Below are 20772 nucleotides of genomic sequence, written 5' to 3'. Positions count from 1 at the left end.
ATTAGTCCATCTTCCCACTCAGTAACGGTGTGAATGTGTAAGTGAATGCTTGTTTTTCCGGATGTGTCCCGCAACTCACAGGCAATCAGGTGTAGTCTTTTGTACGTGGTTGACTTGAATGGTCTCAAGACTCTAATTTGGAAATAAATAGATTAAAGGGTAGATATTATATTTATAGACATTTAATGCCACAAGATGCTGTCAGGGGAAGACAGCATTGAAATTGGAGCGTGAGACCGAAAAGCAGCTGCCGACCTTCCTGTGGGAAATTCGAGTGAGGCTTTCTCAGTGGGCAACTAGAGCGCTTTGCACTTTTTATTATTATTCTTTTTCTTTTTTTCACCTTCATTCCACAATGACCTTCTTTTTGCCCTTTTGTCACCCTGCTCTATCAAAATGGAATGTAAAAACCAACATGTTTTTATCTGCCCTGACCTCAAGGTTGACACTCTCACTGTCAAACTGAATAATCCAGTCACCTCATATCTCCAACCATTCAGAATATTATTTTTCTCCTGGAGGTATTCTATTTGTTTGTCCTCATGTTTTAATGATTTGTTTTCTTTCTTGCTCAGCATTAATCATTAAACTGATCATTCAGTCTTTTGTGGACTTAAAAAGTTTGATGTTTGTTTTTATTTGTAGAATGGCAGTCGAAAGTAGGTTTGTTGTGAAATCTCATTATTTGTTAAATGGTGGTTGTCCAATCTCCCAGGGAAGTGACATCCAAAAGTCTTGCAGAGCTTGATCGTGGCGTGGAGTCGAGCAAGTCGTGCTGGGAAACTCCGTCCGATGCTGAACGAGTCTCTGCGAGCTGCGTGTCTGTTTGAGTCTGAGATGATTCTCTTCTGCTGTCCCGCGACGGCTGCGCTTTTATCCCGTCCACGCGTGGGAAATGTGTTAGGCTGAGATTCACATCAAAGCCGCGGTGCGCACCTGTTCCGCCACAGGGCTCCCCTCTTGTATCCGAAGTCGATGAAAGCGATGAAGGAAAAATGAAGAACAAAAAAAAAAAAAAAAAAAAAACGTCGTTCGGAGAGGCCTGGCACGATGGCGGTCGATCACCGGGCATGGCGGGCGTCAATGGGGAGGTGGCCGAGGAAGTTTCGATGGTGGCTGAAGTCGTTGTACGGGAGCATGGCGACAAGTGCTCTGCGACTGGCAGTTCCATGGAAACTTTCCTCGCGGGCGTCGAGTCGATTCCGGAATGTCTTCAAACCTCGGAGTCGTTCGGCTGGGGTTGGTCGAGTCGGGGAATCGATGAGGGAGCGTGAGGACAAAGGAGCGTGGGGTTGGTCATGCTGCCGGGTATGGATCAGCCGGTCATCGGCGACGGTGACGTTGATCGCACTGCCATGCGCTCTGCAGGACACAGGAAGAACTAACGTTGGCAGCCGAGTCGGCCATGAAGCGTCTTCCCGAAGTCCGATGGTGGACATAAGCGATGTCCGATGTTGTCCGATCGTGGACATAAACGATGCAGCAAGTAGTCGTCAGGCGAGTTGGATGGTGTTGGCCATCGGGAGTGCGGCAGGTTTCACGGTGGGGGGCGGGTCGCCCACGGCTGGTGGCGGCCCATCGGGAGCTCCCGAGAAGATGCCAGGTTCACGGGTAAATCTGGGCCTTTCCATTCGGAGAGGTGATTGGGCTGGCTGGCTGGACAATAAAGAGTTTGACGTTCTCTTTATTTGTAGAATGGTAGTCGTAAGTAGGTTCGTTGTCAAATCTCTTTATTTGTTGAATTGTGGTTGTCACACGATGAGATTCACATCAAAGCCGCGGTGCGCACCTGTGCCGCCACAGACTCACCTCTACTCAGTTTGCCTCACTAACTGTCCTTTAAAAAGAGTTCTTATACCGTGACTGTAAAGTGTTCTTGAGAGTTTGAAAGGCACTTAGAAATTAAATGTATTATTATTATTATTATTATTATTATTATTATTATTATTATCCTATTTTATAATTTTGATGTGCTCATTATAACATTATTCCCCAAATATTAATGGAGTGGGTGGAGGGAATACAAGTGTGTGTGTGTTTGTGTGTGTGTGTGTGCGCGTGTGTGCGTGTGTGTGTGTGTGTGTGTGTCTGTGTGTGTGTGCGTGCGTGTGTTTGTGTGTGTGCGCATATGTGTCTGATCTTTCAGGCCATTAGTGCTCTTTGCGAGTTTTGTTTTCATTATTGGATTGGATATGCCTTTATTAGTCTCACAGTGGAGAAATTTACATTTCACAGCAGCAAAGTGATTTATTAGTGTAAGAGAGAAAACGGCATGCTCTATCGGATGGACCATTGATTTGAAGCTTTTTTTATGCACACATGAGAGTCTGGGGTTTATTCGGGCTGAACTTTTATATCCACTGTATATGTGCTCGTCTTTCTTCAATGTGTCCTGTGGGAAGTTTGCAAGAAATGGTACAAAGGGTTAAACACTGCATTAAACATGAGACCCCAACAATGTTCCAGCAATACAGAAGATGTGTTTCCCTTGGAATTATTAAGTATGACACAATTTGAATATATTTAAAGAATATCACAATGTTTATCATGATAATTCTTTTGGGATTTTGTCTGCCTGAAATCTGACTACACTTGGATTGGATTGGATTGGGTATGCCTTTATTAGTCATGCAGTGGAGAAATGTACATTTCACAGCAGCAAATTTATGTAAGGAATGAAAGTAAAAAAACAAAATACAGGAGCTGCTGGAAAGGCATCCACTCTCGCGGCGCCATCTTGAAGTCAAAAGAACAAAAAAACACATAACAAATAACATGACAACACAAAGACACAGAGAGTCATTCATTCTTAAGCACTTTCTGTACCTTCTTTGTTACACGAAGCAGTTCCAGATGAAAGGGGAGAGGATCAAAGCATCTCTTCACCAGTGGATCAGGTACATCATGGTGGAATGTGGAACGTTGACGACAAGCTAAATGTTGAAAGCAAACACGCAGCTGTAGCATCCATTGACGAAAACAGATTGTCTCACATCTCCTGTCCCACATAAATCTTCAATTCCAAGCCGCAACAGTTCCACATACGCATCGGCGCTCTGCGCTGACGCTCCTTTCTTCTTATCGCGGGCTCCTCAAGCCATGCATTCATACAGCTGCAGACTGTCCAACAGCACCGACCTTTCCACTGAACAAAGCGGGGCTGTGAAGACGCTGCCCATTACAGACGCAAAAAAGCACAATGGCCCCTTTGGTGTCGAGCGATGACAGTCGAATGGCACCGACATTCCTCCCATTAAAAAACAGCACTGGCATATTATTACTGCCGAAAAGGCGCAACTGCTCAGCAGTCTCCTCCTTGATGAATGTCATGGCCAAAAATGCTGAAAAACAATCTGTATCCATTCCACACGATGCACAACAACACAAAGTGACAAAATAAAACACAAAAACGAGATAAAAACAAGGCTCATGGGAGCACTTGCTGACAGCTGCCTACTTGGGCGCCATCTTGGACTCCTTTCATAGGAATATGACTTAGTGATGCTCATGGAACTGCCCATGGGAGAGAAAAAGATAATAGACTAATAAGCAGTTACAGTGAGATCGTGACAGGAACTGAGTTCGGAACGGCCATTAACTAAATTGTTGCTTTGATGAAATTTGTTTTATTTCCTTGCGACGTAGCACCGATCAGTTGGCATCGATGATAACTTGTTGTAAATTACTTTAGAATGGTGTGCTTTACTGTTATTACACAAATGTAACTAGTTTTGTTCGTGTTGGGAACAAAATACAGGAGCTCCTGTAAAGGCAGCGACTCCCGCGTCGCCATTTGGTGCACATATCCAATTATTACACATACCAATGACTGAGTGCATGTTGCATCATTCCAGAACTAACATCCTTGTTATCCTTCATTCTCCACCCTCTTCTCTAGAAACTAGCTACAGCTGCGGAGAATTTCCAGATGAAACATCAGTGGAAAGATGAGTATGAGGTGAGTAATAATAATAATAATAATAATAATAATAATAATAATAATAATAATAATAATAATAATAATAATAATAATAATAATAAAGTTTGAACATTTCAATAATGGCTTCAAAAAAAGACTATAAGAATAAGCCACACCAAAAATACGTGCTTCATTTAAATCAAAACATGAAACGCCATTCAGTTTTCAAAGCATAATAAGTGTTTTTAAAGAGAAAACATTGATTGATTCATCTTCCGGACAGAGAACAGTCAACCTTGGCTAATAGCTGCCCTTATAAATTATTACAGTTCCCGTATAAAAGTTGTCGTACGCCGTGTATTACTGGTCATGAAAAAAAAAAACGCAAACACAAGCGGTAATGCAGAGAGAGCTTATCGCGCCTGTGCACTTTGTGCTTTTATCAATCTGACCGAATGCAGCGATGAAAAAAATAAGATTGAATATTACTTTTGCTGGTTTGCCATGACAATAGTAACTAATGGCGGCAGCATTGTCATTGGCTACCAGCAGGTCTTGATTTGAGCCAAACTGGTCGTTTTAAGATCCTTTTTTTTCCGTACAAAGTTGTAGTATGCCGTACATTATTTGAAATGATGAAAAAAAACAAAATATGGGGAAAACGTATAAATTGACAGGTTTGTGGACCGCTTAATCCTCATGAGGGTTGCGAGGGGTGCTGGAGCCTATCCAAGCCATTTTAGGGCACTTGGCGGGGGACACCCTAAATTGCTTGCCAGATAATCGCAGGGAACACTGAGACAAACAACCAGTAACTCTCACACTCACACGTAGGTATGCTCACTACTTGACTCCCGGGCCGCCCCAAGAGATAACATATTTCATTACTTTTAACATAAATGCAACGGGCATCGCCATAGCAAAACCGTGGCTTGAAGATGAAACCCAGGGGCCCTAAAATTGAACCTTGTTGAATTTTATCACTCCACTCTTCGGTGGTCTCATTTTAAGGACAACAGTAAAGTAATCAGTGAGGCAGAATTAATGTCAATCTGTAAATTTACAGAATATGGAGAAAAATATGCAGGTATGAACAATGTTTTTTTTGGAGATGGCCCAAGGTAGCAGATTAGGAATCAGATAAGTCTATATTCCTGCAATCTGCTACCTCATCCTCTGTCAAAGTATGTATTGTTACCTTTACTAAAAGGTGTAAGTAAAATATAACACAATTCAAAGCCCTTTATCATAATTCAACACTCATTTGACCACCTTGCTTTTACAAACAACTAGCTGATAGATCAGGGGTCGGAAACCTTTTTAACCAAGAGAGCCATAAAAGTAAAATATTTAGAAATGTTTTTCAGTGAGAGCCACACGCACGCGCGCGCGCACATACAAACGCTCGCGCGCACATACAAACGCTCGCGTGCGCGCACACACACACGCGCGCGCGCGGCCACTTTTCAACAAAATATCAGAATGTATTATTTAAAATAACTTTGTGATAGTACTGACCGTTAACATGAATGGTTTTCCGTTCCTCGTGATTGGTCAAAATCCAGGCAAACGATCGGAATCAGAATCAGAATACCTTTATTCGTCCCGCAATGGGGAAATTTGCAGTCCACAGCAGCAATTGAAGAGGGATGGGGTTGGGGTGGGAGTGAAAGGATAGAAAACAAGATATTCTAAGCATAACAAAATAAAAATGTCAACTGTATACTGTGCAAATGTAGATGTGCAAAAACCGTTCTATAAACAAGACTGTACATAGTGCAGAGTCAAGAAATGCATTTAGATATATTGCAACAACCCATATTTACAAGTGTCCAGTTTTGTTTGGTTTTTTTTTTCACATGTGATCATTGGGAATTGTGAAGCCTGACAGCAGTCGGTAGGAACGAGCGGCGGTACCTCTCCTTCTTGCAGCGCGGGTGTAATAGTCTCTGGCTAAAGGAGCTACCCAGAGCTGTCAGGATGGGCAGGAGGGGGTGGGAGGGGCTGTCCGTCATAGCTTTTAGTTTAGCTAGCATCCGTCTGTTGCCCACCTCCTCTAGAGAGTCCAGCGAGCAGCCCACGACAGAACTGGCCCGCTTGACAAAGCCCTCCAGTCTTTTTCTGTCCCGGGTGGTGATGCTGCCTGACCAGCAGACAATGCCATAGTGGATGGCTGATGCCACCACAGAGTCATAGAAAGTCTTTAGGAGTGACCCCTGAACTCCAAAAGACCTCAGTTTCCTGAGGAGGAAGAGGCGACTCTGGAGAAATCGAAGAATGTGATCCTCACCGTGCTCCCAGCATTCTCCAGGTGCAGCAACGCCGTATGGAGGAGGTAGATGATGGCATCCTCCACACCGATGCTGGGCTGGTAGGCAAACTGTAGCGGGTCCAGCGATGAGCTTGCCAGCGGTCGCAGGTGGGCGAGGACGAGTCTCTCCAGCGTCTTCATCAGGTGAGACGTCAGCGCCACCGGTCTGTAGCTGTTGAGCTCTTTGGGGTTGGCAATCTTGGGCACTGGGACCAGGCATGACGTTTTCCACAGCTGTGGAACTCTGCCCAGCTTCAGGCTCAGGTTGAACAAGTGCTGGACAATGACACACAGCTGGTCGGAGCAGGTCTTGAGGAGTCGGGAACTGATATCATCCGGACCTGCTGCCTTCCTCACCTGCATCCTCCTCAGTTGGTTCCTCACCTGCGCAGTTGTAACAGACAGGCAGGAACCAGGAGGCAGAGTGGCGGCTGAGGGTGTGGCAACAGTTGGGAGGGCAGATGTTGGTTGTGGAAAGCTGGTCGTGAGAGGGGGCAGGAAGGGTAAGGCCACAGTGAGAGTTGGTGCAGGTGCAGCTACAGGTGAAGTTGACGGTGGGCCGGGGGCGGCTGGCGTCTTGTCAAACCGATTGAAAAAGCGGTTGAGTTCATCTGCCCAGTCCTTGTCTTTTTCGTTCAATGTCACTGGGCTTTTGTGGCCTGAGATGTTTTTCAGGCCCTTCCAGACACCAGCGACATTGCTGGCTTGCAGCTGCTCCTCCATTTTCATCCTGTAGGCCTTCTTCCCCTCTCTGATCTTCCTCCTCAGTTGGATCTGCACGGCCTTCAGTTCCTCTCTGTTGCCCGACACAAAAGCCCTTTTCTTCTCCTTCAGGAGGACTTTTATGTCGGGATTAATCCATGGTTTGTTGTTGGCAAAACACCGCACAGTCCTGGTGGGTACGGTGTTTTGTTCACAAAAGTTAATGTAGTCTGTGATGGTGTTGGTGAGTGAGTCAATGTCCTCCCCATGAATCTCAGTAAAGAGCTCCCACCTGGTTGAATCAAAACAGTCCCGCAGAGCTTCTTCAGCTTCTGTGGACCATCTTTTGATCGTGCGGGTCACAGCTGGTTGCCTCTGGACAAGGGGTTTGTACACAGGCTGGAGATAAACCATATTGTGGTCTGCTCTTCCGAGAGGGGGGAGGGGGGAGGGTTTGTATGCATCCTTGGCGTTTGAATAAAATAGGTCCAATATGTTATTGTCTCTGGTGGCACAAGTTACATACTGTGTGAATGTTGGGAGGGAGAATTTCAGGGAAATGTGATTGAAGTCCCCTGAGATGATAAACAATGCGTTGGGGGACTGGGTTTGCAGCTTGTTTACAACAGATATGAGGGCATCGGAGGCAGCGCCGCCATTTGCCGTAGGGGGAATGTACGTCGTCACGGCGATGACGTGTGAGAATTCCCGTGGCAGGTAATGCGGCCGGAGGCTAACGGCTAGCAGCTCGATGTCCCGAGTGCAAAGTTTTTCCTTCACCGTGATGTGCCCAGGGTTGCACCATTTGTCATTCACAAATACAGCAATCCCCCCTCCTTTCTGCTCACCGCTGCCTTCATTTCTGTCCGCTCGTACGAGTTGGAAGCCCTCCAACTCTGCGTGGGCGTCCGGAGTGATTGCCGAAAGCCATGTCTCCGTGACGAGTAGCAAGCTGGCTTCCCGGTACTCCCTCTGGTGCCGCGTTAGCGCCGCCAGCTCGTCCATTTTATTCGGGAGCGATCTCACATTCCCCATGATGACGGACGGGAGAACGTGTCGGTATTTCCTCGTTCTTTTGCGGCGATCTTTCCCGGCCCGACATCCTCGTTTCCTCCTCTTCAGTTCATCGGGGATGTCTGGTGCGGCGGCCGCTAGTCCGCTGTTAGCCCGCCACGCTAGTAGCTGGTCTCGACTGTAAACAATGGGATTCCGCGTGTGCGTGGATTCCCCGTTCACAGGAGCGATGAAAAAGTAAAAAATAACGGCGATGAGCAAAAGAAAAGATGCCCATCTCCTCTCCGTAGGTTTATGGAACAAGATTAGGCAAAGCAAAAACGGAAAAGTAAAAAAGTGAAAAAGTAGACAAGAAAGGGAAAGAGCTGCTGTGGAGGCAGCCACACAGGGGGGCGCCATCTTGTTCACAAATGAAACTCAATTTGCCGGTCCAGAGGCGAAGTTACTGGTAGCTAGCCTGCACACGGCTCATAAGCTTCCACACTTGCTATCTGCAATCTACTTCTCGCAGAAGTATGTTGATGCTAACGTTAACATGGGGCTTGTTAAAATGTCACTGACATTCGACTGTTTCATCGTTGGTATTGTTTCATTGCAAATTAGAATCAGAACATTTTCTCTCCTCTAATGCTCCGGTGCATCCACGCTGATGAGCACTAGTTGGGCGTGAAGTGCACTACGTCTGTGTAAGCTCTCAGTCGTACAGCAGTGGTCCATCGATGAGAAGGTTTCTTCAGCCGTCATCTGTACAATTTTGAAGGTTTCGGACGTTTCGCCTCCTAACCAAGAGGCTTCGTCAGCGAACTAAAGTCTGACTGGTCGTATCGGCCCTTTTTATATATCCCTAATATCCAGGCATGGCGGCGCCGGACACAGCTATGATAGGTCCCTACTCTCAGGTTGGAGGGAGCAGAGGACCCCTCCCTGCGGCCCCACTGATTGTTCCTACATTCCTGACTAACGACTGGCCTACTTCCCCCACTCCCACCGGTATCACCTCATTAGCATTACAAATGTTGCCTAACCTGTTTTGCCTAAGCCGGCTATTGTATGAACGATCCAAATTGAACCTCACCCCACCAGACCGGTTTAAAGAATGATTTTTTTGTTTTATAAGAATCGCTTCTTTTACCCCCCTTTCAAACCATCTATGTTCTTTCGCTAAGATTTTAACCTCATTGTCGTCAAATGAGTGGTTGCTAGCTTTTAGGTGCAAATGTACTGCCGATTGAGGCCCACTTGTATTATCCCTGCGATGTTGATAAAGTCTTTTTTTGAGAATTTGTTGAGTCTCCCCAATGTAATGCTCTTTACAATTTTCATTATTACAATGTATGGAATAAACTACATTACTTTGTTTTTCATTTAGTAGCCTATCTTTCGGATGCACTAATTTTTCCTTAACGTGTTTATCGGTTTGAAATAAGTTGGAATTTTATGTTGCGCTTCCTTACAAAGGACTCTTTGTAATTTTTCAGAAACTCCTGCAATGTAAGGTACTGCTACTCCTCTCCTTTTTGTATCTCGAGAATTATTGGTTTCATTCCCTATTCTTTCTTTCTGGCATTTTTTAAATTACCACTGAGGGTACCCACAGTTAGTGAGTGCTCTCCTGATATGTTTTGACTCCTTTTCTCTACCTTCAATGCTAGTTGGTATTAGTTTAGCCCTATGCTGGAGGGTTCAGATAACTCCTAGTTTGTGTTGTAAAGGATGGTTAGAGTCAAAAAGTAAGTATTGGTCAGTGTGCGTAGCCTTCCTAAAGACTTCTGTTTTTAGCGCCCTGTCCTTTTTTATAATTACTTTACAATCCAAGAAGGCGAGTTGGTTCTCTTTAATGTCCTCACGAGTAAATTTAATGTTGATGTCTACAGAGTTGAGGTGATCTGTGAAGGATTGAATTTCTTGTTTTATTCTGCTCCCCCCACCTGAGAGTAGGGACCTATCATAGCTGTGTCCGGCGCCGCCATGCCTGGATATTAGGGATATATAAATAGGGCCGATACGACCAGTCAGACTTTAGTTTGCTGACGAAGCCTCTTGGATAGGAGGCGAAACGTCCGAAACCTTCAAAATTGTACAGATGACGGCTGAAGAAACCTTCTCATCGTGAAGTGCACTAGTTGGGCGTTTACCTGTTTCAACATGACAGCCACTATCATCCAATCAAAATGGCGCTTTCGGCCATTCTAGGTCAGTGTCATCCAATCAAAATTGCGCTTTCCGGCAACTGCAGCCCCAATGGGAAATGAACGGCGAAAAAAACGACAATATGTATTTAGTTTTATCGGCGAGCCATATGCAATCATCAAAAGAGCCATATATGGCTCGCGAGCCATAGGTTCCCGACCCCTGTGATAGATGATTACACGACTCTTAGTAACTTCTGCAAACAATGCCTTAACCCGTACTAAATTTAGCTTCTCCACATCAGAGAGTGCACAATCTGATGTGTGAAGATGAAAACAGTTATCCATGCTACCTTTGGCAATTCTGATCACTGCTAGTGTTCATCTCGCTAGTTTAACATAATGGTCGATCGAAACTTGTCTGCAATACAAAAAAAGTTGAAGAAAAATCTTCACTTCTTCTTTTCCTCTTGACTTTTCCCTTCAGGGGTCGCCACAGCGAATCATTGTCCTCCATCTATCCCGGTTCTGTGCATTATCTTCTCTCACACCAGCTACCTTCATGTCGTCTTTGACAACATCCATAAACCTCCTCTTCGGTCTTCCTCTCCTGCCTGGCAGTTCAAGGCTCAGCATCCTTCTCCCGATATAGTCACTCTTTCTCCTCTGGACATGTCCAAACCATCTCAGTCTGGCCTCTCTGACTTTCTCTGCAAATCCTCTAATATGAGTTGTCCCTCTAATGTACTCATTCCTGATCCTATCCAACCTGCTCACTCCCAAAGAAAACCTCAACATCTTCAGCTCTGCTACCTCCAGCTCTGCTTCCTGTCTTTTTGTCAGTGGCACTATCTCCAGTCCAAACATCATGGCTGGTCTCACCACTGTTTTATAGACTTTTCCTTCCATCCTAGCTGAAACCCTCCTATCACACATCACACCTGACATTTTTCTCCACCCGCTCCAGCCTGCCTGGACACGGTTCTTCACCTCTTTTCCACACTCTCCATTGCTCTGGACAGTTGACCCCAAGTACTTAAAATCCTCCACCTTCTTTCTCTCTTCCCCCTGTAGCATCACTCTTGCACTTGGATCCCTCTCATTCACACACATATATTCCGTCTTGCTGCGACTGATCTTCATTCCTCTCCTTTCCAGGGCATATCTCCACATCTCTAGTTTCTCCGCTACCTGTTCCCCGTTCTTGCTACAGATAACAATGTCATCTGCAAACATCATGGTCCAAGGAGATTCTTGTCTAACATCGTCTGTGAGCCTGTCCATCACCATAGCAAATAAGAAGGGGCTTAGAGCTGACCCCTGGTGGAGTCCCACCTCCACCTTGAATTCCTCCGTCACACCGACAGCACACCTCACCACTGTCTTACAGTCATGATACATGCATCGCTCTGACATACTTTCCTTTCACTCCAGACTTCCTCATGCAATATCACAGCTCTTCTCTGGGCACCATGTCGTACGCTTTCTCCAGATCTACAAAGACACAGTGAAATTCCTTCTGGCCTTCTCTGTACTTCTCCATCAGCATTCTTAAAGCACACACTGCATCTGTCGTACTCTTTTTTTGACATGAAGCCATACTGCTGCTCACAAATGTTCACTTCTGCTCTTAGTCTTGCTTCAACTACTCTTTCCCAGAGTTTCATTGTATGGCTCAACAACTTTATTCCTCTGTAGTTAGTACAACACTGCATATCTCCTTTGTTCTTAAAAATGGGCATGAGTACACTTTGTCTCCATCCTTCAGGCATCTGTTCACCATCTAAGATCTTGTTGAATAACCCAGTCAGGAACACCACCGCCACCTCTCCAAGACACTTCCATACGTCAATTGGTAAATCATCAGGCCCGAGTGCCTTTCCCCCTTCATCCTCTTCAGCACCCTCCTCACTTCATCCTTGCTAATGCTTGTTATGTCTTGGTCCACAACAGTCACGTCTCATAGTCTTTGTTCCTTCTCATTTTCCTCATTCATTAATTCTTCTAAGTACTCTTTCCATCTTGCCATCACACGACTGGCACCTGTTAATACATTGCCATCTCTATCCTTAATCACCCGAACCTGCTGCAGGTCCTTACCGTCTTTGTTTCTCTGTCTCGCCAGCCTGTAAACATCAGTCTCACCTTCCTTGCTGTCTAGCCGAGCATACAAGTCATCATAGGCCTCTTGTTTGGCCTTTGGATTCGATATGCCTTTATTAGTCTCACAGTGGAGAAATTTACATTTCACAGCAGCAAAGTGATTTTTTTTTGCAACCTTTACTTTAACCGTGCGCTGCATCTCCTTGTACTGCTGTCTACTCTCGTCCGTCCTCTCAGTGTCCCACGTCTTCTTTGCTAACCTCTTTCTCTGTATACACTCCTGCACCTCCCCATTCCACCACCAAGTCTCCTTATCTACCTTTCTTCCACTCGATACATCAAGTACTTTCCGACCTGTGTGTTTCCGACCTTATGTATGCCCAGCCTGCCCCTTCCCACTGCCACACTCACCGAACTCTGAGTACACGCTACATGCTGTACGATAATCCTGAACTCTATTTTTTTGTTATTTCTCATTAGACAAGACCTCACTTCAACCCTTTCTAGTTGTTTGTTTTTGCAATTACGACATTACGTCACTTTATGTACGTCACTTCCTCACTTTACATATGTCACTACCTCACTTTACATATGTCACTGCCTCACTTTCCAGACGACACTACCTCACTTTACATACAGAAATTACATGTATTGTTTGTTGTCAATTGTATGTCTTTTTTAGCCACGTTATAAGTGCCTTGCATGTCTTGCACGCTGGGTCCGAGAGGACATTAATTTCATCTGTGCTGTATGTCATGCATATTAGCATATTTGACAATAAAGCTGACTTTGACTTTGACTTTGACTTTGACTTATGTATGCTGTAGTTTTCCAGTCATCTGGAAGGACCTCTTGCCCACCCAGTGCTTGTCTTACCTGATTCCTAAATGTCATGCAACACTCTTCCTTTTTCAACTTCCACCATTTTGTCCTTACTTCAGCCTTTAGGTTCTTCATCTTCCTCACTGCCAGCGTCATCCTACACACCACCAACCTATGCTGTCTGGCTACACTCTCACCAACCACGACTTTGCAGTCACTGATTTCCTTTAGATGACGCTGTTGACACAAAATGTAGTCTACCTGTGTACTTCTGCCTCCACTCTTATAGGTCACCCTATGTTCCTGTCTCTTCTGAAAGAAAGTATCCACAACAGCCATTTCCATTTTCTTAGCCAAAACTTAGTCCAAACCTGCTCATCATCTTTGTTTCCTGCGCCGACATGTCCATAGAAGTCTCCACCAATTCCAACCCTCTCACTTCTCGGGATGTTCTGTATGACTTCATCAAAGTCCAAACAAAATGTCTCCTTCTCTGCCAGCTCACATCCTACTTGTGGGGCATACCCACAAACAACTTTGAACATCACACCTTCAATTTCTAGCTTCAGACTCATCATTCTATCTGATACTCTTTTTACTTCTAAGACATTCTTAACAAACTCCTCTTTTAAGATAACCCCAACTCCATTGGTCTTTCTGTCTTCACCATGATAGAACAACTTAAACCCTGACCCTAAGCTTCTAGCCTTGCTCCCTTTCCACCTGGTCTCCTGGACACACACAGTATGTCTACCTTCCTTCTCTGCATCACGTCAACCAGCTCTCTACCTTTACCTGTCATTGTTGCTACATTCAAAGTTCCTACTCTTAGTTCTATACTCTTGGTGTTCCATTTCTCTCTTTTCCCCTGGGCACACTTCCCTCCTCTCCTTCTTCGACCAACAGTAATCGATTTTCCACTGGCACCCTCAAGGTCAACAGTACCAATGGCGGCCGTTGTTAACCCGGGCCTCGACCGATCCGGTATGGGATTCAGAGGTTTGAATCACATATTTGTTTTGGCAAAAAAAAATTACATCGGATGCCCTTCCTGACACAACCCTCTGTATTTATCCAGGCTTGGGACCGGCACAAGAAGACACTGGCTTGTGCCCCCTTGTGGCTACATTGAAGAAAAATATTCACTATGCTGAATAATTGTCAGTGTCATCAAATCAACTGTGCCTTTTGGTGTTCAACTCCTAATTTATAAATTTTAGGATGTATCTGCACATTTTTTTTCTTTTTATTTCGGCTGATGCAATCCAATGAGTTGATAGTCAATATACTAATACTTGGGTCTATTTCATCATCTGAGTTGATTTAATATTGCTGCCTGAGTGAATGTCATTGACAGTAATTGCAGCCCTGTCAGTAAAATTGCATATCATGACATATTAGAATGTCCTTTCGGAGCACTCTCACATCTGTGTGAAACTTGAGCACTAACTGAATTTTTTTTCCTCATGCTTGTTTACAGGAAGATGAAATTGCATACTACAATTCCAAGGACAATGTAAGTGTTGCTTGTCCTTTAACCAAAACTGTAAGTGGACCAAAGTATTGGGGACACTCTTGGGAAGACCTTCAACAAAACGTTGGATTATGTCTATGGGAATTTGTACTTTATTCAAATTACTGAAGAAAATGTGATTCATTATGTCTGTAAATTGATGCTAGGAAGATCAGATGATAAAATATATAGGCTTTATATCATAGATAAAAAAAACAATCATTTTCAGTCACATATTATAATAAGTCCAAGATGGCGCCCGAGTCGGCAGCCGTCAGCAAGTGCTCTCATGAGCCTTGCTTTTTTTGGTTGTTTTTGTCTTGTTTTGTGTTTTCTTTTGTCACTTTGTGTTGTTGTGCATCGTGTGGAACGGATACAGATTGTTTTTCAGTATTTTTGACCAAGACATTCATCAAGGAGGAGGCTGTGCTGAGCGGTTGCGCCTTTTCGGCAGCATGAATATGCCAGTACTGTTTTTGAATGGGAGGAATGTCGGAGCCATTCAACTGCCATCGCTGGACACCAAAGCAGCATCTTCACAGCCCCGCTTTGTTCAGTGGAAGGTCAGTGCTGTTGGCAGTCTGCGGCTGGATGGATGCATGGCTTGAGGAACCCGCGATAAGAAGAAAGGAGCGTCAGCGCAGAGCGCCGATGCATATGTGGAACTGTTGCGGCTTGGAATTGAAGCAGATTTATGTGGAACAGGAGATGTGAGACAATCTCTTTTCGTCAATGGATGCTACAGCTGCGTGTTTGCTTTCAACATTTAGCTTGTAGTCGACGTGCACATTCCACCATGATGTCCCTGATCCACTGGTGGAAAGACGCTTTGATCCTCTCCTCTTTCACCTAGAACTGCTTCATCTCATCACAAAGAGGGCACAGCAAGTCCTGAAGAATGAATGTCTCTCTGTGTCTTTGTTTTGTCATATTGTCTCTATGCTGTCATATTATTTGTTATTTAGGTTTTTTTTTGTTATTTTGACTTCAAGACGGCGTCGCGAGAGTGGCTGCCTTTCCAGCAGCTCATGTATTTTGTTTTTCTACTTTCATTCCTTTCATCACTTTGCGGCTGTGAAATGTAAATTTCTCCACTGTGAGACTAATAAAGGCATATCCATTCCAATCCAATCCAATCCAATATTGTCTATATCATAATCACATTTCCAAAATTACAAATCCTCCAAATCATATTCAATTACAGTGATACCTCAGTTTACGAATTTAATTGGTTCTCAGAAAGTGTAAGGCAAAAAGTGTCTTGCAACCATTAATTTCCCATAGGAAACCATTAAAAATGAGAATAATCCGTTTCGAGGTCCCTATAAAACATAATTTTACACTAAATAAGCCTTTAAACTACACAAGATATACCTTATTTTATGTATAATAAATGTGATATTGTATTGTAATTAAAGAAATAAACAGTATAATAAAGTCATTTTATTTATCTTTGTGATGGTCGTTGATGCAGCTGCCTCTTGATATCCGAGTGAAGTTGCTGTGCTTTCTCGGCGATAATACCCTCACACACTGTCCCCTGCTTGCTGCTTTTCGTTAATCCAAATCAACAGATGTTTTTCAACCTCTTCTATTGCCTGAGACCGTTGCTTAGACCAGTGATTTTCAACCACTCTGCCGCGGCACACTAGTGTGCCATGAGAGATCGTCAGGTGTGCCGTGAGAAACTATCCAATGCCCCTTTTTCAAATTAACAATTTTACAAATATTTATTAATCATTTTTTGCCAATATTATGTCATTGTCCTATGTCCGTGCTGAAAAGACTGGGAGGGTGATTTAATATTTGCCCGTGTGGCAACACGTCACTGATTGCCTCTTTCTTGTGAGATGGTTCGTGGTGTGCGGCAAAAAAATTCCAATGTAAAACAACGTGCCGTGGTTCAAAAAATGTTGAAAAACACTGGCTTAGACAACACAGAAACACCCTTAGCCACAAGTAGCAATGTTCGACTTAGCATACTGGTACTGGGACGCTAAGTCACACAAACGCACACCTCGTTCGTGTTTCTCGATGATCTCCTTCTGCTCGACCGTCATTTTGTTTTGTGTCTTCTTCGGCTGAACACTAGCCTGTGGTGGGGTCTTTTTCGGTCCCATAATAGCTAATGTATCCTTGAGAAACAAACCACGTATGCCACGTATGCACTCAGAGAAAGGGTGCGTGGAAAAGTAGTCCGGCAGCCACGGTGGCGCTGTTCAGGCATGTGGTTTGGTGTTCTTGGGCCAAAAACTAGTCCGGCAGCCATTGTGGCGCTCTATGTGTTTCCCCAAAAGTAGTTTGTATGACAAGATTATATTCTCGCAAATTTAATGCTTGTAAAACGAAAAGTTCGTGAGCTAAAGAGTTCGTAAGCCACTGTATCACTGTACTAATTTAAAACAAAATATTTTATTTTGTTGCACTTGTGCCAGCACCCCAACAAGACCAACATCTCTCTTTATGAAAACATACAACTGCTACATCATTCTTCTTTCACAGAACTGTTGTGAGAACAGTCAAAAGAGCGCTGAAAAAAGGAAGAAATACTATGACCGTGGTGTTAAAGACATTGCACTCCAGCCAGGGGATCGTGTACTTGTCAGGAACCTATCTGAGAGGGGTGGACCTGGCAAGCTCCGGGCTTACTGGGAGGAAAAAGTCCACAGGGTCACTGAAAGAGTGGGAGATGGACCAGTGTACAAGGTTCAGGCAGAAAACGGAGACAAAACTGCCCGTGTGTTGCACCGTAATCTCCTAATGTCTGTCAATGATTTGCCAGTTGAACAGCCAAATAAACAGAAAAAACAGCTAGACAGACAGGCAAAGAAGCAGAAAAAACAGCTAGACAGACAGGCTTTTTGCAGGGAAGCAGTTGGGCAGGAGTCTGGATATTCAGATGAAGAGGAGGGATGTTCATACAATCTCCGACGGTTACCTGTGTATACAAGGAGGACAGGCAGTCATCAGGTGTCTCAACCTGAACCGCACAATTTAAGAGCTGTGGCATCAGAATTCCACCCCCAGGCACAAACTTCGGAACCAGAGGATGGGCAGCAGCTAGAGGAAGCGTTTCCATTGGTCGTACCAGCATCATTACCAAAACCAACACCAGCTGACAGCCTGCCTGCTGAGGGAAGCCCGGAACAACTTGTAATGGATGATAATGAGGGTGATGCAGGAGCGCCGGCGGAGTTGGTGGAATCGGACACCGCGTCACAAAGTGGAATGGAATCGCTGCCACGAAGGTCTACTCGTACTCGAAGACCCACAGAGATATTCACATATGAACACTTGGGTCATCCATCATACCAGGCTTGGAGACCTGGGGCAAATGTGTTGTATACTTGCATGCCTTACCCCACGACTCATTATCTAGTGCGACCTGAACACTATTGCTTCTCTACCCCGACGGTATGGACTTGAATGTAGTTGCAGTAGAATGTGATTGACACCACCCTACAGAGACCAGACAGATGACTGTGTTTCTACTGGTACTTGACTACTTGTTGGTATAGTCAAGATGTCGGGGGACATCTTTTAAAACAGGGGAGAGTGTAAGGGGTTAGGAACGACCTCTGTTATTGTATGTTAGTCGATTAGACTACCAAGTCAGGAGAGGGCGCTACGCGCCTGTGAATGGAACAGAGGAAGGCGATGTAGGCTCAGCTCACGCATGCGCAGTTGTCATAAATGCCGTTGTGTGAAGCTGATTAACACGGTTGTCTCGTGTCATCTTTCCTCGTCGTTCACAGGTATTCAAAATAATAAGTGTTAGACATTCTCAAGATGTTAAAGTAATTGGGGACTTATTGGGCGATGCTAGATATGAAACCTTGTTTTGTGGCTTTGATGAATATTTTGTGGCTTTGATGAATTTGGATTTTTGGATGTCAATTGTAGTTCCCAGTACAACACACACGAGCAGGCAGACGTGCATAAGCATGTGCGAATGTGGAGGATATATACAATGTATAGATGTTGAATGTATAGATCTACACATGAATGTATTCTGATATTGAAATTGCTGAATTGATGTTTTGATGAGTAAGTTGTCATAAATGCCGTTGTGTGAAGCTGATTAACACGGTTGTCTCGTGTCGTCTTTCCTCGTCGTTCACAGTGCTACCTGCCTGTGACGCGTTTGAACCGACTCAGGTATCCCCTAGGCCTGAGGCCGGTTACACATGCTTGAATCTGCAATGTGCACATTGCAGATTGAAAGATACATTCAATCAGGAAAACGAAAAATAAATAACTCCCACAGTGATTTGAATGAATTAAAGTGTGCCCCAACACTTTTGTCACCCAAGTCAGTCGGATATGCACCAGTCAAGACATTGACCTCCCTTTCACATTTACGTCCTCCATCTCACTCCCTTGATCTTCGCGCTTTTTCACTCTCATGTTGTAGCTCATCTTGCTTTCATGTGTTGTCGCCTCCTTCAAGGCTTTCTTCTTTTCTCCCTCTCCTTTTGTTGGCTCTATTTCATCGCTCCTCCCGCCCCCGCTCCCTTTCTATTTTACAGGTGAAGAGGTTCCTGCTATGGTTCTCTAATTGACAGATGAGATTGATGAGAAAGCTGTATTGTTGCTTTATTAGGAAGCAAGTGTTCACCCGCACTCCTCTTGCTTCCACCCTCTGTCCTCCTGCTCCGCTGTCCTCCACATCTCAATACACGTTTCTTCGCATATTGTCATGCCTGTCCTACTCCCATTGATGCAACACCATACCCCTCTCCCATCTCAAGCAAGGTGATGAACATATAAAGCATGCAATGTCAAAACATTCACATTCAAGTGATCATCCCATTATCTCTGATGTTTCTCTTCAACAGCTGGATTCAAACGAAACTGAGGGACGTAAATCCAGACTACGGCCCGACTTTAAGGAGGATCCGTCGTTTAGACGCCTCACTGATCACAGCCACACAGCTGTGCACATCCCCACCGACATCTATGATGGCTGTGAGTGCACACACACACACACACCCACAAACACAAACACAAACACACACACACACACACACACACACACACACACACACACACACACACACACACACACACACACAGTAACCATGGATACAGCTGACACACACAAAAGCTGCATTTAAAGATGTTGCAGTTTGTGCTTTTGCCATGTTTGCCTTTAGGTTTAATAGAGGAAAATGAGCCAAAGCAGAAAATGATGATGCTCAGTTTTACACAGTTGGTATTAATACTGTATGATATATATATATATATATATATATATATATATATATATATATATATATATATATATATATATATATATATATATATATATATATATATATATATATATATATATATATATATATATATTCAAGGGAGTCCGAAAAAATATCGATATAACCGGGACTATCGATATATCCGACCCTGTTTGCATGTAATTTTCTCCGTGTGTGCATAGAAATAGTATCGATATAACCGAGACTATCGATATATCCGATATCGATATAACGAGACTTTACTGTATATATATATATATATATATATATATATATATATATATATATATATATATATATATATATATATATATATATATATATATATATATAAAAAAATCCTCGTCTCACCCACCTTGGGTGGTGTCTGTCCCCCATTTCAGCTCGGGTCCTCTACCAGAGGCCAGGAAGCTTGAGGGTTCTGCGCAGTATCTGATTTCCCTATTTCTGAAGTTTCCATCACTCGGGACCGCTACATCCACGACAACGGCTTTCCTTTCCCCTTTATCTATGACCACGATATCTGGTTGGTTGGCCATTACCATCTTGTCAGTCTGTATCTGGAAGTCCCACAGGATCTTTGCTCGGCCATTCTCCACCACCTTGGGAGGTGTTTCCCATTTTGACCTTGGGGTTTCCAGTCCATACTGCACACAGATGTTTCGGTAGACTATGCCAGCCACCTGGTTATGGCGCTTCATGTAGGCTTTCCCTGCCAGCATCTTACACCCTGCAGTTATGTGTTGGATTGTCTCAGGTGCCTCTTTGCACAACCTACACCTTGGGTCTCTTCTGGTGTGGTATATCCCTGCCTCTATGGCTCTGGTGTTCAGGGCCTGCTCTTGGGCAGCCAGGATGAGTGCCTCTGTGCTGTCCTTTAGGCCAGCCCTCTCTAGCCACTGATAGGTTTTCTTGAGATCAGCCACTTCTGCTATGGTTCGGTGGTACATCCCGTGTAGGGGCTTTTCTTCCCATGATTGTCCCTCATCCAGCACCTCATCCTC

At 44.3% G+C, this 20772-nt stretch overlaps 1 protein-coding gene across 3 annotated transcripts in view; it reads left to right on the top strand.

The window, feature by feature from the left end:
* Window positions 1-20772, top strand: part of cacna2d1 (calcium voltage-gated channel auxiliary subunit alpha2delta 1) — a 142079-nt gene that overhangs the window by 50610 nt on the left and 70697 nt on the right. For all 3 annotated transcript variants that reach the window (XM_088996843.1, XM_088996846.1, XM_088996844.1), the window contains exons 4-6: window positions 3899-3958; window positions 14481-14516; window positions 19352-19481. In XM_088996843.1, the coding sequence (XP_088852969.1) occupies window positions 3899-3958; window positions 14481-14516; window positions 19352-19481 (226 nt within the window). The remainder of the gene's footprint in view (window positions 1-3898; window positions 3959-14480; window positions 14517-19351; window positions 19482-20772) is intronic.

This window comes from Hippocampus bargibanti, linkage group LG05 (assembly GCF_051943395.1).
Source record: "Hippocampus bargibanti isolate YZ-2025 linkage group LG05, ASM5194339v1, whole genome shotgun sequence".
Lineage (NCBI taxonomy): Eukaryota > Metazoa > Chordata > Actinopteri > Syngnathiformes > Syngnathidae > Hippocampus > Hippocampus bargibanti.
Note: the sequence above shows the minus strand (reverse complement) of the source record. Positions and strands in the feature narration are given on the sequence as shown.